General features: G+C 43.0%; 1 protein-coding gene across 4 annotated transcripts in view; it reads left to right on the top strand.

The window, feature by feature from the left end:
* Window positions 1-18,703, top strand: part of LOC113605695 (zinc finger protein 160-like) — a 67,354-nt gene that overhangs the window by 38,767 nt on the left and 9,884 nt on the right. Inside the window, exons 1-3 of one of the 4 annotated variants that reach the window (XM_027079222.1) lie at window positions 9,556-9,717; window positions 11,609-11,706; window positions 15,296-15,422. In XM_027079222.1, the coding sequence (XP_026935023.1) occupies window positions 11,692-11,706; window positions 15,296-15,422 (142 nt within the window). In that variant the 5' untranslated portion in view covers window positions 9,556-9,717; window positions 11,609-11,691. Of the gene's footprint in view, window positions 1-9,555; window positions 9,718-11,608; window positions 11,707-15,295; window positions 15,423-18,703 lie in introns of those variants that run through there. The other 3 variants (XM_027079226.1, XM_027079227.1, XM_027079223.1) reach the window with 3 other exon arrangements.

The following is an 18,703-nucleotide window of genomic DNA, read 5'->3' as shown; positions in this document are numbered from 1 at the left end:
ATGTTGCCTGGAAAAATAAGGACACTGAATTATTAAATTGAACATTGTGTAAATTATCGTTAGGGAGAGGCAGAAAATAATGTAAAACTAGGACATGACCCATCATGCTTATGTTCGGGGAGCCCTTCCATAGATACTCCACAGTGGGTTATGGGACAGAATTGTCTACCAACTGACCTTGAACAGGGCAGGAAGGACATTGATGAACTAGGCTTTTCATGGGAGGAAAGTGACAGGTAACTAGTGACTGATTGGTGGAAATAATGCAGGGGAAAACTTGGCCACTTTCTCCACTGGATGGCCATAACTGTTGTATATATCTATGTTTAATGAGAAATTAGTCTTATTTTTGGAAGTTGAACAGAGAGCAGTTATCTTGAGAGGGAAATTTATTCAAAAGAACCAGAATGTTATGTGTATGATTCACATTTAACTGCTGCAATTACATTTTGCTAGTGTTTTATTTAGAATGTATTGTAGGGTCTCCTGTTTTAATTAATAAATTTAATCACTTTTGTCAACCCTGGATGAATCCTGTTGCTTCCACCAGCACATTTTTTCCCCATCTCAGTACTTTACAAGAGAAGCTAACAGTGCACCATTAGGCTCTCAGGATTGAAAGAATCTGCAATAATTTCTTTCCAATATGGAATCAAGCAACATACAATTTGGGGATTAAATTCTCATAATTTGTACTTGAGTAATTCCTCCCCACCCTCTGTTCCAGAATATTCAGATGGTATAATGAAAATATCATAGCAGGGGCTTCCCTGGTGGTGCAGTGATTGAGGGTCCGCCTGCCGATGCAGGGGACATGGGTTCGTGCCCCGGTCCGGGAAGATCCCACATGCCGCGGATCGGCTAGGCCTGTGAGCCATGGCCGCTGAGCCTGCGCGTCTGGAGCTTGTGCTCCGCAGCGGGAGAGGCCACAACAGTGAAAGGCCCGCGTACCGAAAAAAAAAAATCATAGCAGTGTATTTCAGACTCTGACTTCTATTGTGCAAAAATTGGACAGAGTAAATATAAAAATCAAGTTGGTGTTACTGAATGATTCATTAATTGGGCAGCATTCCACCTAGTAAAAAAAGAGGTGCTCCATGGAGCTGTACAAAATGGAAAGCTTTAATAGGCAGATACTGGGCAGGATAAGAAAGTTATTAGTTAAAGAAAAGATAGTTTCTGGACTTCCCTGGTGGTCCAGTTGTTAAGACTCCGAGCTCCCAATGCAGGGGCCCCTGGTTCGATCCCTGGTCAGGGAACTAGATCCCGCGTGCTGCAACTGAAAGATCCTGCATGCCACAACAAAGGCTCCATGGTGCCGCAACTAAGACCGGGCGCAGCCAAATAAATAAATAAATAATTTAAAAGGTAGTGTCAGGCAAGGTTACCTTTTTGGGGGAAAGGAGGGCAAAATCTTTTCCTGTCTATTACCTCACTAGTGTTGTTTAGGAAATTCTAGAGTGATTGGTTTAAGGTCACTTTTCTGGGAGGGATGAAGCTGCAATTAAGTCTGGGTTTGTCCTCTCAGGGGTAAGTGACTCCACCTTTGGAATTTTTCTTTTTTTTTGGCACTCCCTACAACCTGCTCCCCATTCCTGAATATGCAGTGTATGAATGTATTTCTTAATGTCCTTTTTCCTAGTTAAATGTCACAGCATGCACCCACCCTGATTTACATGAGGGGAAAATAGGAATATAGTAAGCATACGAAAAATATTAGAAAATTTCAAAATCGTGCAATTTCAGTTTTGTTCTTGAAGCACTCAGTGCAATAATTTGAAAATACCGATATTCAAGACTTTAAAAAACGAACAGTATACGATAGGAATATTCTGTTTGATAGATAAAGTAGAAATTTCATATATTCACCTCCAGAGCACTTTTTGTTGTTGTTGCTAAATTGCAGTTATGGTCATTCACCGGATTAGGATGGAACTTCACCCAAAGATTGGTTTGGTCATTGAGACTGATTTTAACATTGAAATGTTAGGAGAATGTTTATCAGCTTCCCAGGGAGATGGGAGAATTCCAAGGTGTTCAAAAAATGATTTGAGGAAACAGATAATGCTGACTGGCTTGGTGACTTAAGGTGATTCCTGAGTGGTGCTTATAGGTGGGTACCTATTTATGCTCTGAATTCCCAATTGGTATCGAAGGAGGAAGCCCTTGGGCTTTTTTTTTTTTGGCTGTGTTGGATCTTCGTTGCTGTGCGTGGGCTTTCTCTAGTTGCGGCAAGCGGGGGTTACTCTTTGTTGCAGTGCGCGGACTTATTGCGGTGGCTTCTCTCGTGGAGCACGGGCTCTAGGCACATGGGCTTCAGTAGTTGCTTCACGTGGGTTCAGTAGTTGTGGCTCAGGGGCTTAGTTGCTCCACGGCATGTGGGATCTTCCTGGACCAGGGAAGTCCCAAGAGTAGTAAAATTTCGATTTCTAAATATGGTATTAAGCTATAAGTTACATGGTTGATTTTTCTACTATAATAAAATATTTTAATACAATTTTTCCTTAGCATTATTTTTTCCCCACACTTTACATTTCACACTTCCTCATTTTACAACAAGAGATAAATCAGTGGGTTGTTTGGGGAATTTTGTGATGTGACAATCCACATGTATAAAGTTAGGTGCACTATAAACATGATGAAAGAGTGTTCCTTTAGGGGTTCACTTCAGTGAAAGTACTGGAATGGCAAATGGTGAACTGAAGTCTTTTAATTTGGGAGTTGGCTATGGTCAAGTGCTTCAAAATCAAGTGTGTGGAGTTGAACCAGCATGCAATGAACTGAATGAAATTTTAAGAATGAATGAGAAAGACCCCAAGGACTTCCCTGGTGGCACAGTGGTTAAGAATTCGCCTGCCAGTGCAGGGGACACGGGTTGGAGCCCTGGTCTGGGAAGATCCCATGTGCCGTGGAGCAGCTAAGCCTGGGCACCACAACTGCTGAGCCTGTGCTTTGGAGTCCACAAGCCACAACTACTGAAGCCTGCACACCACAACGAAGAGCAGCCCCCACTCGCTGCAACTAGAGAAAGCCTGTGCACAGCAATGAAAACCCACTACAGCCAAAAATAAATAAGTTTATTTATTTAAAAAAGAAAGACCCCAAGATTCCAACTATACTTTGTAACAAGGAGAGAGTCTCCATTGCCAAATGCCTGGAAGCTATCCTGCCATTTTCCAGTGATGTAGTGACATTCAGAGCCGAAGTATGTTGCAGAGAAAATAAGATTTGTGCTACTTCCGACTTGACAACTGACACCCTATATTCTCCAGTTAGAATTTGTTCTCAACCAAAAATAATATGTTTTTCTTTGATGAGTGATCTTGGGACTTCCCTTGTGGCACAGTGGTTAAGAATCCGCCTGCCAATGCAGGGGACACCGGTTTGAGCCCTGGTCCAAGAACTAAGATCCCACATGCCGCGGAGCAACTAAGCCCATGCTCCACAACTACTGAAGCCCGCGCGCCTAGAGCCCATGCTCCGCAACAAGAGAAGCCACTGCAATGAGAAGCCCGTGCACCGCAACGAAGAGTAGCCCCCGCTCTCCACAACTAGAGAAAGCCCACGCACAGCAACGAAGACCCAATGCAGCCAAAAATAAATACATAGATAAATAAATTAATATAAATTTATTTTTAAAAAGTTATCTTAATTTCACTTTTTTTTTTTTTTTTTTGGCTCCGCCACTTGGGTTGTGGGATCTTAGTTCCAGGACCAGGGGTCCAACCTCATAGCAGTGAAAGCATGGTGTCCTAACTACTGGACCTCCAGGGAATTCCCTTAATTTCAATCTCTATTATCTTTCTTACCAGACTTTGAGTAAGAATCATTGTTATTAATGCTTTAAGCATAATAGCTCATTGAATTTTCATCGCTGAAAAAGATACTGATGTTTATTCTCATTTCAGAAATGAAGGAACATAGGACAAATACTGATTTAAAGACTCATTCAGCTCCACCTCAGCAAGTGCCTGAGTCAGGATGTGAAGCCATGTTGTCTGACTGCAAAAATAATGTCTTAAGGCAAATTGTTTTCGATTCTTTACTCAGTATCCGTAGTTAATTTTATGAGTATCTCTTGCCATTTTTAAATGGGTTATCATCATATATAATTGTTGTTATGGTAACTTATTTTTATACAAGCATACCTGTGTTCTTTCTTTCTTTCTTTTCTTTTTTTTTTTTTTTGGTTGTGCTGTGTGGCACGTAGGATCTTAGTTCCCCAACCAGGGATCGAACCCTCACGCCCTGCAGTGGAAGCTCAGAGTCTTAACACTGGACCGTCAGGGAAGTCCCAAGCATACCTCTTTTTATTGCACTTTACTTTATTGGCTTCACAGATGCTGCATTTTGGAAATTGAAGGCTTGTAGCAACCGTGCCTGAACCAATCTTTGTGCTCTTTTTCCATTTGGTCACTTGGTGTCTCTGTGTCAAGTTTTGACGATTTTCACGATGTTTCGAACTTTTAACGTTATTTTATTTGTTACGGTGATCGTTCGTCAGTGATTTTGATGTTACTGCTGTGACCCACTGGATGCTCTGATGACTGTCAGCATTTTTCAGCAGTAAGTTGTTTTGTTTGTTTGATGCTTCAGTCACCAAAAGGGAAATTTCTGCTTGACAGGAGGCCGTCCTGCTAGCAAATAGTAGGCTGTGAATGGGCCTTATTTGATGTTTTTCTTGGCGCCCAGGTGGTTGGTGTGGCCAAAGTTCTTCATGTGGCAATGATAGGGCAGGGGTGCAGGGAAGAATAGCACTTGGGGCAGGTCCTCTCGTCCCAGTTGTATTGCTGGGCGAGCTGCTGAGGGAAGGCTCCATGAAGCCACCCTTCAGGCAAAGCACCAAGTGCAGGGTGGACTCTGGATATTTTGGTCTGAGACAGTACGACCCTCCGCCAGCTCTTTGTCCATAAAACACAGATGCTGCTAGTCAGCTAAGATGCAGTCAGGGTCTTCACAAAGATCTGTGTCTCTGCATCCACTCAGCCACCCCCTTGGCAAGAGCAGCGATAAAGTTTTCAAAATTAATTAATTAAATTTATTTATTTGGTTGCACTGGGTCTTAGTTGTGGCAGTCAGGGTCCTTAGTTGTGGCGTGCATGTGGGATGTAGTTCCCTGACCAGGGATCGAACCCTGGCCCCCTGCATTGGGAGCACAGAGCCTTAACCACTGGACCACCAGGAAAGCCCCAAAGTATTTTTAAAAAATTTTTCTTTTATATTGGAGTATAGTTGATTAACATGTGTTAGTTCAGGTGTACAGCAGAGTGATTCCATTACACATATACATGTATCTATTCTTTTTCAAATTATTTTCCTATTTAGGTTATTACAGAGTACTGAGCAGAGTTCCTGTTATAGTCTACAGTATAGTGTAAATATAACTTCAGTATGTACTGTGACCCACTTTATTACAGTAACCACTTCTTTGCACTGGTCTGGAACTGAACACACAATATCTCTAAAGTATGCCTGCAGTTTTATTTCATAGGCCAGTATTACAAATGAAAGGTTCTGGTTCTTTGTTGCGGCAGGCGGGATCTTTAGTTGCCACATGCAAACTCTTAGTTGTGGCACGTGGGATCTATTTCCCTGACCAGGGAGTGAACCCTGGCCCCCTGCATTGGGAGCACGTAGTCTTAGCCACTGGACCACCAGGGAAGTCCCTATGAAGTTTTCTTAAGCCACAGAATTTTAAATTCAAGATTTTTTTCTGAAAGGCTCCATTCTATACCTGTCACAAAGTAAAAATCCTATTTGTCAGCTAGGATAGTTTTTACTTGTGAGTGAAAAACCACCTGGAAATTAGTAACTGAAAGAAGTAGGAAGTTTATCATTCTCATGTAACGGGAAGTCCAGAGGGTGCCACGTGGGATGTGATGGGTCCTCTGCTCCTTCTACCTCCATGACCATTTATTCTTCACTTTTTTTTCTGGCCATGCTGCGTGGCTTCCATGGTCTTAGTTCCCCCACCAGGGATCAAACCAGGCCCTTGCGGTGGAAGCTCCGATTCCTAACTGCTGGACCACCAGAAAATTCCCTCTTCACTTTCTTTATAGCAACATGGCTTCTTATGACTAAGAAGGGTGAAGATTGAGAGGCAAAGCCCTTTTAATTTTCAGATTTTGTCCCATTTTCATGAAAACAATAATTTTACGTTTTTCCGAATATTAGCTAATTTTAATAAGAAATGAGAATTTTTGAATTTCATATTTCCACCTCAAAAACAAAGAAAGGTAAAGGGAAAAGATGTTAGAAACAGATTTGTCCGCTGTCTTTGTTGTTTATCCTGAGAGTATAATATTCCATGCAATATGCTTAGTGACATAGAAATAGACTCACAGATAAAAAAAAAAATGTAGGTTATCAGTGGGGAGAATGAAGGGAGGAGGCGCAAGATAGCAATATGATATTAAGAGATCCAAACTACTAGGTATGAAATAGATAAGCAGGGACTTCCCTGGTGGCGCAGTGTTTAAGAATCCGCCTGCCAATGCAGGGGACACAGGATCAAGTCATGGGATCAAGCCTAGGTCCGGGAAGATCCCACATGCCGCGGAGCAACTAAGCCTGTATGCCAAAGCTACTGAGCCTGCACTCTAGAGCCCACGAGCCACAACTACTGAGCCCGCGTGCTGTAACTACTGAAGCCCAGGCACCTAGAGCCCGTGCTCTGCAACAAGAGAAGCCACTGTTATAAGAAGCCTGCGCACCACAACAAAGAGCAGCCCCTCCTCGCCGCAACTAGAGAAAGCACGCACGCAGCAATGAAGACCCAACGCAGCCAAAAATAAATAAATAAAATAAATAAATTAAAATAGATAAGCAATATCTTAAGTAACATATTGTGTAGCACAGGGATTCATAGCCATTATTTTGATAGAACTTCTAAGGAAGTATAACATTAAAATACTGTGTCACTATGCTGTATGCCTGCAACTAATATAAGTATTCCAACTAATATAGTATTGTAAATTCTCTTGGACTCAAGGTCATGTACATACCAGTTTGGAGATGGCCATACCAGTTTACCATAGGTATGATCCTGATGGGTCAAGAAATCTGCATTCCACTGTTATGATCATTTACCAGCGACTTTTGCACATTCAATAGGATTGGAGAGTGTAATTGCCCACACTGGAGCCTTAACAAAATTCACTCAATAGGCTTTAAATGATATTAATCAGGCTATTAGCCTACTGAATTCTGAGGTCTCTATGATGAGTAAGGCTGTGCTACAAAACTGCATGGCGGTTGACATCCTTAGGGCATCTCAGGGGAGCACCTGTGCCATAATTCAAACTGCATGCTGTGTTTTCATACCCGATGAATCCTCTGATATAACACATTTAATGAACCATATGAAAAGTCAGATTTCAGCCTTAAAGTGACCCATTCCCTCGTCTTGACTTCTTCAAAATCTGGTTTGGCGTAGGAAGCTCTTGGCTTAAATATTTACTTATAATTCTATCAATGCTACTTGCTATATTCTATTTTGCCTGTTTCAGAAGGCGATTGTTTCTTGTATTACCAAATGTGTGACTGAGCCTCTGATAAAAATAATGATGAGTAGGTGACCTGAAGGACTTGACCGGATACATAGTTTTTATGAGATCAATGACTGTAACAGTGTAACTCTAGACATGGGAAGAAGCAACAAGAGGGATTTTTTTTCCCCGTGTACCATAACAGAATAGTAAGACAGGTGGTCCAGAGACGTTTTGCTGTTAATAAGGCCTAGTCCAGTAATAGCGCAGTGAGTGGCCTATCAATAAAATCCTTCCCCTTGGGCTTCCCTGGTGGCGCAGAGGTTGAGAGTCCGCCTGCCGATGCAGGGGACACGGGTTCGTGCCCCGGTCTGCGAAGATCCCACATGCCGCGGAGTGGCTGGGCCCGTGAGCCATGGCCGCTGAGCCTGCGCATCCGGAGCCTGTGCTCCGCAAAGGGAGAGGCCAGAACAGTGAGAGGCCCGCGTACCACACACACACACACAAAATCCTTCCCCGACCTAGGAATGAGCATTCCTAGCACCATGCTATGAAATGGTCCTGAAATGCCTCCCGAACAGGTTTGAACTTATGGCCATGAGGGGGCGCTGCAAACTAAACTTGGAACTTGCCATCTGACTCTACAAGGCTTAAATCAATAGCTGGTGCAGTGGGTGACCTTCAAGACACCCTAAAAGTATTTTAGGGTGGAGATCAGGAATGAAGCACTCTGTGCACTGTAAAAACGGTCAGAACAGGCCTTGGGATATTTAGATATTTTCAGGAGAAGATTTTATGAGCCCAAATTCTTGAATCTCCTCGTATCTAGATAAGCACTAAATCATTAATGGAGACATCTGCACATCATGACTAGCAGTAATCTCCACAAGACTGGTAGCAACATTCTGCAAAAATGTGTGCTTGATTGCATGTATCCCCTTTCACCAAAATAACAGTTATCGTGACTTTCTCCCCCTACCTCTTCAGACCAGTTCCTCAAAGCTATCTGAGACTGTCTCCTGGGGTATAGTCCTCATTTTGCCCCAAATAAAACAACGCACACCTCTCGCGTTGTGCATTTTTTCCAGTCGACATTCTTATAAAAAGAAAAATATTTTTTCCGTTTTTTTTTTCTTTCTCTTTTTATGGTACCTATATGGGGTGATGGATGCTTACTAAACTTATTGATAACTATTTCAACACATGAAAGTCAGAACATTATGCTGTACACCTTAAATTCATACAGTGATGTATGTCAAGTACATCTCAATAAAACTGGGGGGAAAAGTTTTAAGAGGCAAATAAAACACTTTGGGGAAAAAAGAAAAAAATGAACAATGCAATTTACAACAAATTTTTACAGTGTATTGCTCTTTTTAAAGCAATGGTTAGTGACGGAAATTATCACACGGCTTAGTCCTCCAGTCTCAAGACTCCGGGATTTGTCCCTGAGCCTCTGGAACTGACACGTGTTGTCATTCGGCCTCATTCGGCCACCTGGCTGAATGAGAAACAGAAAGGAAAAACTGTTCGGTAGGGTGTCAGCATGAATGGGCCATTCTACACAGGGAAAGTTTTGTATCTTCCATTCTAGTTTGTAATATAGAGCCAAGTCCAGCTCTTCTTTCCTTCAACTGCCTAAATTAATTCTAATTGCAGGAATTGTTCCGGGATGGAACTAGCGCCCCACAGCTACCACTTGGAGACCCACGTTCCCAACCACTGAATTGTTTGAGCCGCAGGAGCGGGACGTGAGAGAATCCTGCTCTCACCCTTTTTACTGAAATCGTTTTCAACTTCTCAGGAGGAAACATCTTAGTTTCAGACACAACTGAAAGCTTTTATCTTAAACCTGTTCCAGATAAGAACTTAAGACGAGCGTTTTCAGGGTACATAAAAGTACCGTTACCCGCCCCGCCTCCAGACGCCGGCTGAGCCGGGAGGAGGGTTAGGGCCCTCCTCCCGCAGCCTCTCATCTGTAGCGCTCCGCCCAGGCCGCGCTCCCGGAAGTTCCGCCTGTAAGTCTGCGCGTGCGCAATTTCTTACAGAACCGGAAGTTTAACTCTCGGAACGACGATCGCTGTGCGGGGCGTAAATTTTTCTAGTGTAAATCTGTGCTACGTGGTCCCCCCTTACTCCATCCTCAGGGTCTCGGAGTCACTTCAGACCTAAAATCCCATCACCCGGCCCTACGCCCGAAGTAAATCCAGACGTCGCCGATACAGGTCGGGTATGTTTTCCTTTGGGTTTGAATTCGTTCTGAGGCTGGTCGGTTCTCTTGGCTTTTCCGCCTTCGGTCCAGGTAGACACCTTCATTCGCGACATTTTCCTGTTTAAAACCCTTTAGTACCTCCGCCCTCCCCCTCGCCCCTCCATGTAACGTCCTCTTACGCGAGGTGGATGCACGCCGCACACCCCCCCCCCCAACCCCCAGCCTCACCCTCTCAGCCCCTGGAGGGCAGGCGGGTCGCCCCGCAGAGGTGTCTTCCTGGTCCTGGGATTCTGGGGAGCCCGCCCGTCTCCTGAGACCCACTCTCTCCCTCTCAGCCCCTCTGCCCTCGCGTCTCCTCGGGTCTGTCCTTCTGCCCCACAGGCCTCCCTTTCGTAGTCAGCCCTTCCTCTCACCCTGCGTTGGGGGAGGTGACCTGGGCCAGCCTAGTGACACCCATAGTTCTATCATCTCAAATTCCACCCGATGGAAAATGGTCTCTTGCGGTTGGCGGGCATCTTATTCAGTCTCCATCCCTGTAAATATGTTGGCGAGGCGACCAGGAGAAGCAGAGACAGAGAGACTGAGAGAGAAATAGAACAACTGAGGCAAAAGAATGAGGGAGCATCGTTAGGAACATAGAGGATGCTGAGCGACTTGTAAATAGACTGTAAAATAAAAGCGATTATGCCTTGAAAGGAGCAAGTGAATGAAATAGAGAAGTATATAAAAAGCTGGATGTCCAGAGTTTGACATAGAGCAGCATAGAGAGAGGGGCTCTGGATTACCGGTAGCGGGTGGCTAACAGTGGTGAGGCCCTTCACACAGAGAGTCGGAGAGAGGATAAAATGTGGACCCATGGCCTTCGTAGCATTATGGTGCTGGGAGAGTATGAGGGATGACAAGGGATGATAAGAAGAGCAGAAGAAGAGGGAGAGCTGGAAGGAAGCACAGCCACTTGCCATGCCAGAGAGTGGGGAGGAAGGGAGAGTAACAGGGATAGAAGGGGTGTAACCTGGAGGGCAGAGAGGGAGCACAGAAAAGGGAAGAGAGAGGCAGAAATACATAGAGATTTAGGACAATCAGGAAGGGTGGAGAGAGAGAACATCAAGAGGGGGAACAGGTTGCAGAGTGGGGCAGGACAGGTGGGAGAAAAGAAATAGAGAGGAGGGCAGGAACAGCAGGAGAGCGGAGGGGAAGAGAAAGAGAAAGAAACAGGGAGACCCAGACAGAATGAAATGGAAGCACATAGTAGTGCAGATAGAAGGGGGGAAACTGGATGCAGTCACAGTGTATTCCTCATATGTACAGAATTTTTATTCATCGGTTATATATCTATAAATCTGGAAAAGAAAAAGAAAGTGGGAGGTGTGCTGGGCTTGCTTCCTGTCAGTGGTGCTCAATCCAGACTTCACATTAGATTGATAAGGCATTTTGCATATGCGTGTTTTCTACCCCCTGACTAGAGATTTCCCTTCCTATCGTCAGTGTGGTGTGCAGCCTCAGTAGTACTTAACGTGCCCGAAGTGATTGCAGTCTGGAGCCGTCACTGAACATCAGGACTCTGAGTCCCCCCATTCCTGAGGGCTGAGATCTGGGCTGAGGGTGAGGGCTCTGCTCTGCGTGGGGATGGATCAGGGCTGGTCTGTGACCTGAAGGGGATCGTGGGTCCAGCTGAGGTGCCCGCTGCTGCTGGGTACGTGAGGGCCTCACCAGGAGGGGAGCGAGATCTGAAGAAAGGGTGGAAAACTCACTGGTTGGTCTCTGTGTGGGAGTTACTGTCCTGAGCCCCTCCTGGGACAGTGGGCAGCAGAGGACCGTCTGTTCCACATGCTGAGGGCTTCCCTGTGTGTGTGGTGGTGACTCAGGAAGGGGGTGTGTTGATTCTAAGCATTAAGCAGCCTGTTTCCAGCTTTGAAGATCGACCTCTAAAGACTCACATCGTCTGAGGAAGAAGCCCAGAAGAGGAGGGAGAGGAAAGAAAAGGAGTCAGAAATGGCTCTTTCTCAGGTAATGTCATATTCTCAGTTGATTTTTCTGATTTTTCTGATTTTCCTCAGATGCCCTTATTTGGACTCGGTAAACTTGTCTGACTCTGAAGTATCCCGCCTGACACCTGTACATTTACACCCACCCAGGTCCTTCCCTCAGGGCCTGTCATCTCCACTTAGATCCCGTCTCCCCATGACCCAGTGACCTGGAACTTGTGAAGAGGCTCCACTGGGTGTAGTCCTGGGCAGGGCTTCACACCCATGGATTAGAGACATGGTGTCAATGCTACTGGGCAGCAGGGATTGCTTAGGGCCCCATCAGGATGCACTGTCTGCTCTCTGTAAACCAGGATAAAGAAGCTGCATATGGAAGTCACGTATTAATATGCACAATAGTAGGGTAAAATCTGAAAGATAGACCAGTAAGTGGAAATTCTTTCTGACATTTTCCAGGCAATTGAAGCTAAATGACTGAGTCACTTTGTTCTAATCCTAATGATTGAGAAGGAAATGGAATGGAAATTCAGAAGCAAACTTCAGTGATAATGGGTGTTTTATTGCTTCATTGAATTTAAACTGTGAAATCAACCTAAATTTCTGACAGTTGGAAATTCTTTAAGTCACTTTCATCACTCCATTCCTCAGAAGTTATCTTTTTTTTTTTTTAAAGAAGATGTTGGGGGTAGGAGTTAATTAATTAATTTATTTTTGCTGTGTTGGGTGTTCGTTTCTGTGCGAGGGCTTTCTCTAGTTGCGGCAAGCGGGGGCCAGTCTTCATCGCGGTGCGCGTGCCTCTCAGTATCGCGGCCTCTCGTTGCAGAGCACAGGCTCCAAACGCGCAGGCTTAGTAGTTGTGGCTCACGGGCCTGGTTGCTCCGCGGCATGTGGGATCCTCCCAGACCAGGGCTCGAACCCCTGTCTCCTGCATTAGCAGGCAGATTCTCAACCACTGCGCCACCAGGGAAGCCCAGAAGTTGTCTTTTTACTGTGTGTGTTATATGCTTTTACAGACAGAAGTGTTTTTTTTTTTTTTTTTTTTTGCGGTACGCGGGCCTCTCACTGTTGTGGCCTCTCCCGTTGCGGAGCACAAGCTCCAGACGCGCAGGCTCAGCCGCCATGGCTCACGGGCCCAGCCGCTCCGCGGCATGTGGGATCTTCCCGGACCAGGGCACGAACCCGTGTCCCCTGCATCGGCAGGCGGACTCTCAACCACTGCGCTACCAGGGAAGCCCATGCAACTGATTTTTGCGTGCTCATTTTTTATGCTGCAACTTTTCTAACGTTGCTCTTTGGAGTAGTAGCTTTCTCTTGGAATCTTTTTGATTTCTACATATAAAACTCGTCACCTAAAAATAAGATAATTTTACTTCTTTTTCAGTTTGGATAACTTTCAGTTTTTTCTTGGTGTCCAATGGCTCTGTCTGGGACGTTCAGTAGTTTCTTGAACAGTAGGGTGGAATGTGCATCTTTCTCCTTTTTGTTGTAATCATTTAGCAGTGTGAACTTCCCCTTTAGTACCGCTTTCACTGTCTGTTAGAAATTTTCATATGTAGTCTTTTTGTTTTCATTCAAGTATTCTTACATTTTCCTTGTGATTTCTTCTTTGGTGATTGCTTCTTTAAGAATGAGCTGTGTAATGTCCACATTTGGCAGATTTTCCTGTTTTGCTTCTGCTTTCTATTTGTAATTTTATTTCCTTGTGTTTAGAGAAGATACTCTTTATGATCTCAGTCTTCTCGAATTTGTTCAGATTTGTTTTGTGGGAGATGTGGTCTGTCCTGGAGAATGTTTTATGCATGTTGGGGAAGGCTGTGTTTTCTGCTGCTGTTGTTGGGTGGAGTGTTCTGTACATGTCTGTTAGGTACAGTTGTACTGTAGTGTTTTTCAAGTCCTCTGTTAACTTATTGATCTTTTTTTTCTTTCCATGTGTAGGTAAACCCAAGATATTGAAATCTGATACTAGTATTGTGCTATCTATTTCTCTCTTTATTTCTGTTAAGATTTGCTTCATTTTAGGGCGAGCAATGTTGTTAGATGTATACATATTTATAATTGTTCTAGCTTTTGGTAATTTTACCCCTTTACGGTTATATAATGTATTTTGTCTCGTGTTTGTGTACTTATTTTATTTTGTCTGATATAATGTAGTCACCCCTGCTGTCATTAGGATGGAATTTTTTTTTTCCTTTCACTTTTCGCCCTTCCAAGTCCTTGTATTTGTGAATGTTAACAGTTCCAACTCTGACACACTCTCTCTGTGTTTCTTGTTCTCTGTTTTCCTCCTGTTACTTCCTCTAGTGGTCCCTGCTCAGGCACACTGTACAGTGATGAAAGGCAGGAGCCCTGGCCAGCCCCCTTCACGCCACTGTAACTTCAGAGAGAATGCACTATTTCCTTCTTCTTGTTTTTTAATTAAAAAAATTTTTTTTGGCTGCACCTCGTGGCATGTGGGATCTTAGTTCCCCGACCCCGGATCCAACCCATGCCCCGTGCAGTGGAAGCATGGAGTCTTAACCACTGGACCACCAGGGAAGTCCTGAGTGTTTCCTTCTTATTTTCTTCTTATCGTATCATTAGGTGAAGTGTTCTTGCTTAATTACATTTTTTCCATATTCTTATTTATCATGACTTTTAATTCTCCAGGAATTGTTAACTTTATTTTTGTGATAATTTGTTTCTTAATCTGTGGAAATTATGCATAATACTAATAAAATGTATAATGTTGCATCAATGTTTTATTAGTAGGAAAAACAAACATTTTATGGCTTTTGTTAATGCCTGCTTATGTATGTTTAAATGGAGAAAAATGGTATGTATATTTTTGAATATAATTATTTTATTGAGATTGCCCTTAAAGTATTCTGTTTGTTTCATGTTAGTACCACTTAGTAGAGTTGATACTTTTTCATCTCGCCAAAAATTCTGATATTCAAATGAATAAAAATGAGTAGTAAAAAAAAAGCAAAAATATGTCCTGAGACAACACCCCTCATTGTGACTTTTGTTTAAAGCCACTGTGGCCTTTGTCATTTCTGAACTCACAGTTCATACCCGTAACTCATCTAGATATTGAATATCACTTAGTTTTTTTTTTTTTTTTTTTTGCGGTACGCGGGCCTCTCACTGCTGTGGCCTCTCCCGTTGCGGAGCACAGGCTCCGGACGCGCAGGCTCAGCGGCCATGGTTCTCGGGCCCAGCTGCTCCGCGGCATGTGGGATCTTCCCGGACCGGGGCACAAACCCGTGTCCCCTGCATTGGCAGGTGGACTCTCAACCACTGCGCCACCTGGGAAGCCCTCATTTAGTGTTTAAAACATAATGTGTAATGCTTCTGCATAGACGATGAATTATTGAATTTTATTTGTATGTATTATATTTCATGTATTGTCCACAAATATGAAAAAATCCACATTAATTGTAAGATATCATAATTTTATGAGAAAGCATAAGAAAGAAAACTTAGAGATGTACAATTTGCTCTGAATCCCTTTACATAGATCTGTCAGAATACATACTTCAACTGAATTGATCCTTACTCTTCTCTTGTCATTTGGTGTGAAAATGAGAACTCTCCTCAGGGCCCCTTGGTGAAATGTGTTTTCATTTCAGGGACCGTTAACATTCAAGGATGTGGCCATAGAATTCACTGAGGAGGAGTGGGAATGCCTGGACCCTGCCCAGAGGGCCTTATACAGGGATGTGATGTTGGAGAACTACAGGAACCTGATCTCCGTGGGTGAGGATAATTTCCCTCTAGATGTTGCTATCTGCCCTTGGGTATCTTTGCATTTTCCCTTCTGTGCCTCTTGGAAGCACCTGTTTTTCTTGACTGATCTAAAATGCCTGCTGACGGAGATACTAAAACCTTCAGGATACAGCATCAGGAGTTTAAATTTTTATTTAGTTATTTACTTTATGGCCTCACTGCACAGCACGGCATGTGTGATCTTAGTTCCCCGACCAGGCCTCAAACCTGCGGACCCTGCAACCCTGCATTGGAAGCACGGTGTCTTAAGCACTAGACCGCCAGGGAAGTCCTGGCATCAGTTTAAACCTAACTTTCCTCAGATGATCTGCCCACTTCATGATACATTAAGAGATGTTTTAGAGCTTACATATTTACAAAGTTCATCGGAAATTTTGGACATACCCACTTCCATGTTTCCTACCCATGTACTTTTGTGATAGGAGTAGTAAGTGAGCTGCATTTCTTTTTTTTTTTTAATTTAATTTTATTTATTTTTTTATACAGCAGATTCTTATTAGTCATCCATTTTATACACATCAGTGTATACATGTCAATCCCAATCTCCTAATTCATAACATCACCACCCCCACCCCCTGCCGCTTTCCCCCCTTGGTGTCCATACGTTTGTTCTCTACATCTGTGTCTCAATTTCTGTCCTGCAAACCAGTTCATCTGTGCCATTTTTCTAGGTTCCACATATATGCGTTAATATACGATATTTGTTTTACTCTTTCTGATCTCCTTCACTCTGTATGACAGTCTCTAGATCCATCCACGGCTATACAAATGACCCAATTTCGTTCCTTTTTATGGCTGAGTAATATTCCATTGTATATATGTACCACATCTTCTTTATCCATTTGTCTGTCAATGGGCATTTAGGTTGCTTCCATGACCTGGCTATTGTAAATAGTGCTGCAGTGAACATTGGGGTGCATGTGTCTTTTTGAATTGTGGTTTTCTCTGGGTATATGCCCAGTAGTGGGATTGCTGAGTTATATGGTAATTCTACTCTAGTTTTTTAAGGAACCTCCGTACTCTTCTCCATAGTGGCTGTATCAATTTAAATTCCCACCAAGTGTGCAAGAGAGTTCCCTTTTCTCCACACCCTCTCCAGCGTTTGTTGCTTGTAGATTTTCTGATGATGCCCATTCTAACTGGTGTGAGGTGATACCTCATTGTAGTTTTGATTTGCATTTCTCTAATAATTAGTGATGTTGAGCAGCTTTTCATGTGCTTCTTGGCCATCTGTAAGTCTTCTTTGGAGAAATGTCTATTTAGGTCTTCTGCCCATTTTGGGATTGGGCTGTTTGTTTCTTTAATATTGAGCTGCATGAGCTGTTTATATATTTTGGAGATTAATCCTTTGTTGATTCATTTGCAAATATTTTCTCCCATTTTGAGAGTTGTCTTTTCGTCTTGTTTATGGTTTGCTTTGCTGTGCAAAAGCTTGTTTCATTAGGTCCCATTTGTTTATTTTTGTTTTTATTTCCATTTCTGTAGGAGGTGGATCAAAAAAGACCTTGCTGGGATTTATGTCAAAGAGTGTTCTACCTATGTTTTCCTCCAAGAGTTTTATAGTGTCCGGTCTTACATTTAGGTGTTGAATACATTTTGAGTTTATTGTTGTGTATGGTGTTTGGGAGTGTTCTAATTTCATTCTTTTACATGTAGCTGTTCAGTTTTCCCAGCACCACTTATTGAAGAGACTGTCTTTTCTCCATTGTATATCCTTGCCTTCTTTGTCATAGATTAGTTGACCATAGGTGCGTGGGTTTACATTTGGGCTTTCTAACTTGTTCAATTGATCTGTATTTTTGTTTTTATGCCAGTACCATATTGTCTTGATTACTGTAGCTTTGTAGTATAGTCTGAAGTCAGGGAGTCTGATTCCTCCAGCTCTGATTTTTTCTGTCAATACTGCTTTGGCTGTTCAGGGTCTTTTGTGTCTCCATACAAATTATAAGATGATTTGTTCTAGTTCTGTAAAAAATGCCATTGGTAATTTGATAGGGATTGCATTCAGTCTGTAGATTGCTTTGGGTAGTATAATCATTTTCACAGTATTGAGTTTTCCAGTCCAAGAACATGGTATATCTCTTCATCTGTTGGCATCATCTTTGATTTCTTTCATCAGTGTCTTATAGTTTTCTGCATACAGGTCTTTTGTCTTCCTAGGTAGGTTTATTCCTATGTATTTTATTCTGTTTGTTGTAATGGTAAATGGGAGTGTTTCCTTAATTTCTCTTTCAGATGTTTCATCATTAGTGTATAGGAATGCAAGAGATTTCTGTGCATTAATTTTGTATCATGCAACTTTACCAAATTCATTGATTAGCTCTAGCAGTTTTCTGGTGGCATCTTTAGGATTCTCTGTGTATAGTATCATGTCATCTGCAAACAGTGACAGTTTTACTTCTTCTTTTCCAATTTATATTCCTTTTATTTCTTTTTCTTCTCTAATTGCCGAGGCTAGGAGTTCCAAAACTATGTTGAATAGTAGCGGTGAGAGTGGACATCCTTGTCTCGTTCCTGATCATAGAGGAAATGCTTTCAGTTTTTCACCATTGAGAATGATGTTTGCTGTGGCTTTGTCATATATGGCCTTTATTATGTTGAGGTAGGTTCCCTCTGTGCCCACTTTCTGGAGAGTTTTTATCATAAATGGGTGTTGAATTTTGTCAAAAGCTTTTTCTGCATCGATTGAGATGATCATGTGGTTTTTTTTCTTTAATTTATTTTATTTGTATTTATTTTTGGCTGCATTGGGTCTTTATTGCTGTGCGTGGGCTTTCTCTAGTTGCGGCGAGCGGGGGCTACTCTTGATTGTGGTGCACAGGCTTCACTGTGGTGGCTTCTTTTGTTGTGGAGCACGGGCTCTAGGCGTGCGGGCTTCAGTAGTTGTGGCACACGGGCTCAGTAGTTGTGGTTCACAGGCTCTAGGGCACAGGCTCAGTAGTTGTGGCACGTGGGCTTAGTTGCTCCACGGCATGTGGATCTTCCCAGACCAGGGCTCGAACCTGTGTCCCCTGCATTGGCAGGCAGATTCTTAACCACTGCACCACCAGGGAAGCCCAGTCATGTGGTTTTTATTCTTCAATTTGTTAATATGGTGTATCACATTGATTGATTTGCATATATTGAGGAATCCTTGCATCCCTGGGATAAATCCCATTTGATCATGGTGTATGATCCTTTTAATGTGTTGCTGGATTCTGTTTGCTAGTATTTTGTTCAGGATTTTTGTATCTGTGTTCATCAGTGATATT

The sequence above is a fragment of the Aethalodelphis obliquidens genome, unplaced genomic scaffold, assembly GCF_003676395.1.
Source record: "Aethalodelphis obliquidens isolate GAN/ISIS:26980383/991018 unplaced genomic scaffold, ASM367639v1 scaffold43, whole genome shotgun sequence".
Classification (NCBI taxonomy): domain Eukaryota; kingdom Metazoa; phylum Chordata; class Mammalia; order Artiodactyla; family Delphinidae; genus Aethalodelphis; species Aethalodelphis obliquidens.
The sequence above is the reverse complement of the archived record's forward strand: the minus strand, read 5'-3'. Positions and strand labels throughout refer to the sequence as shown.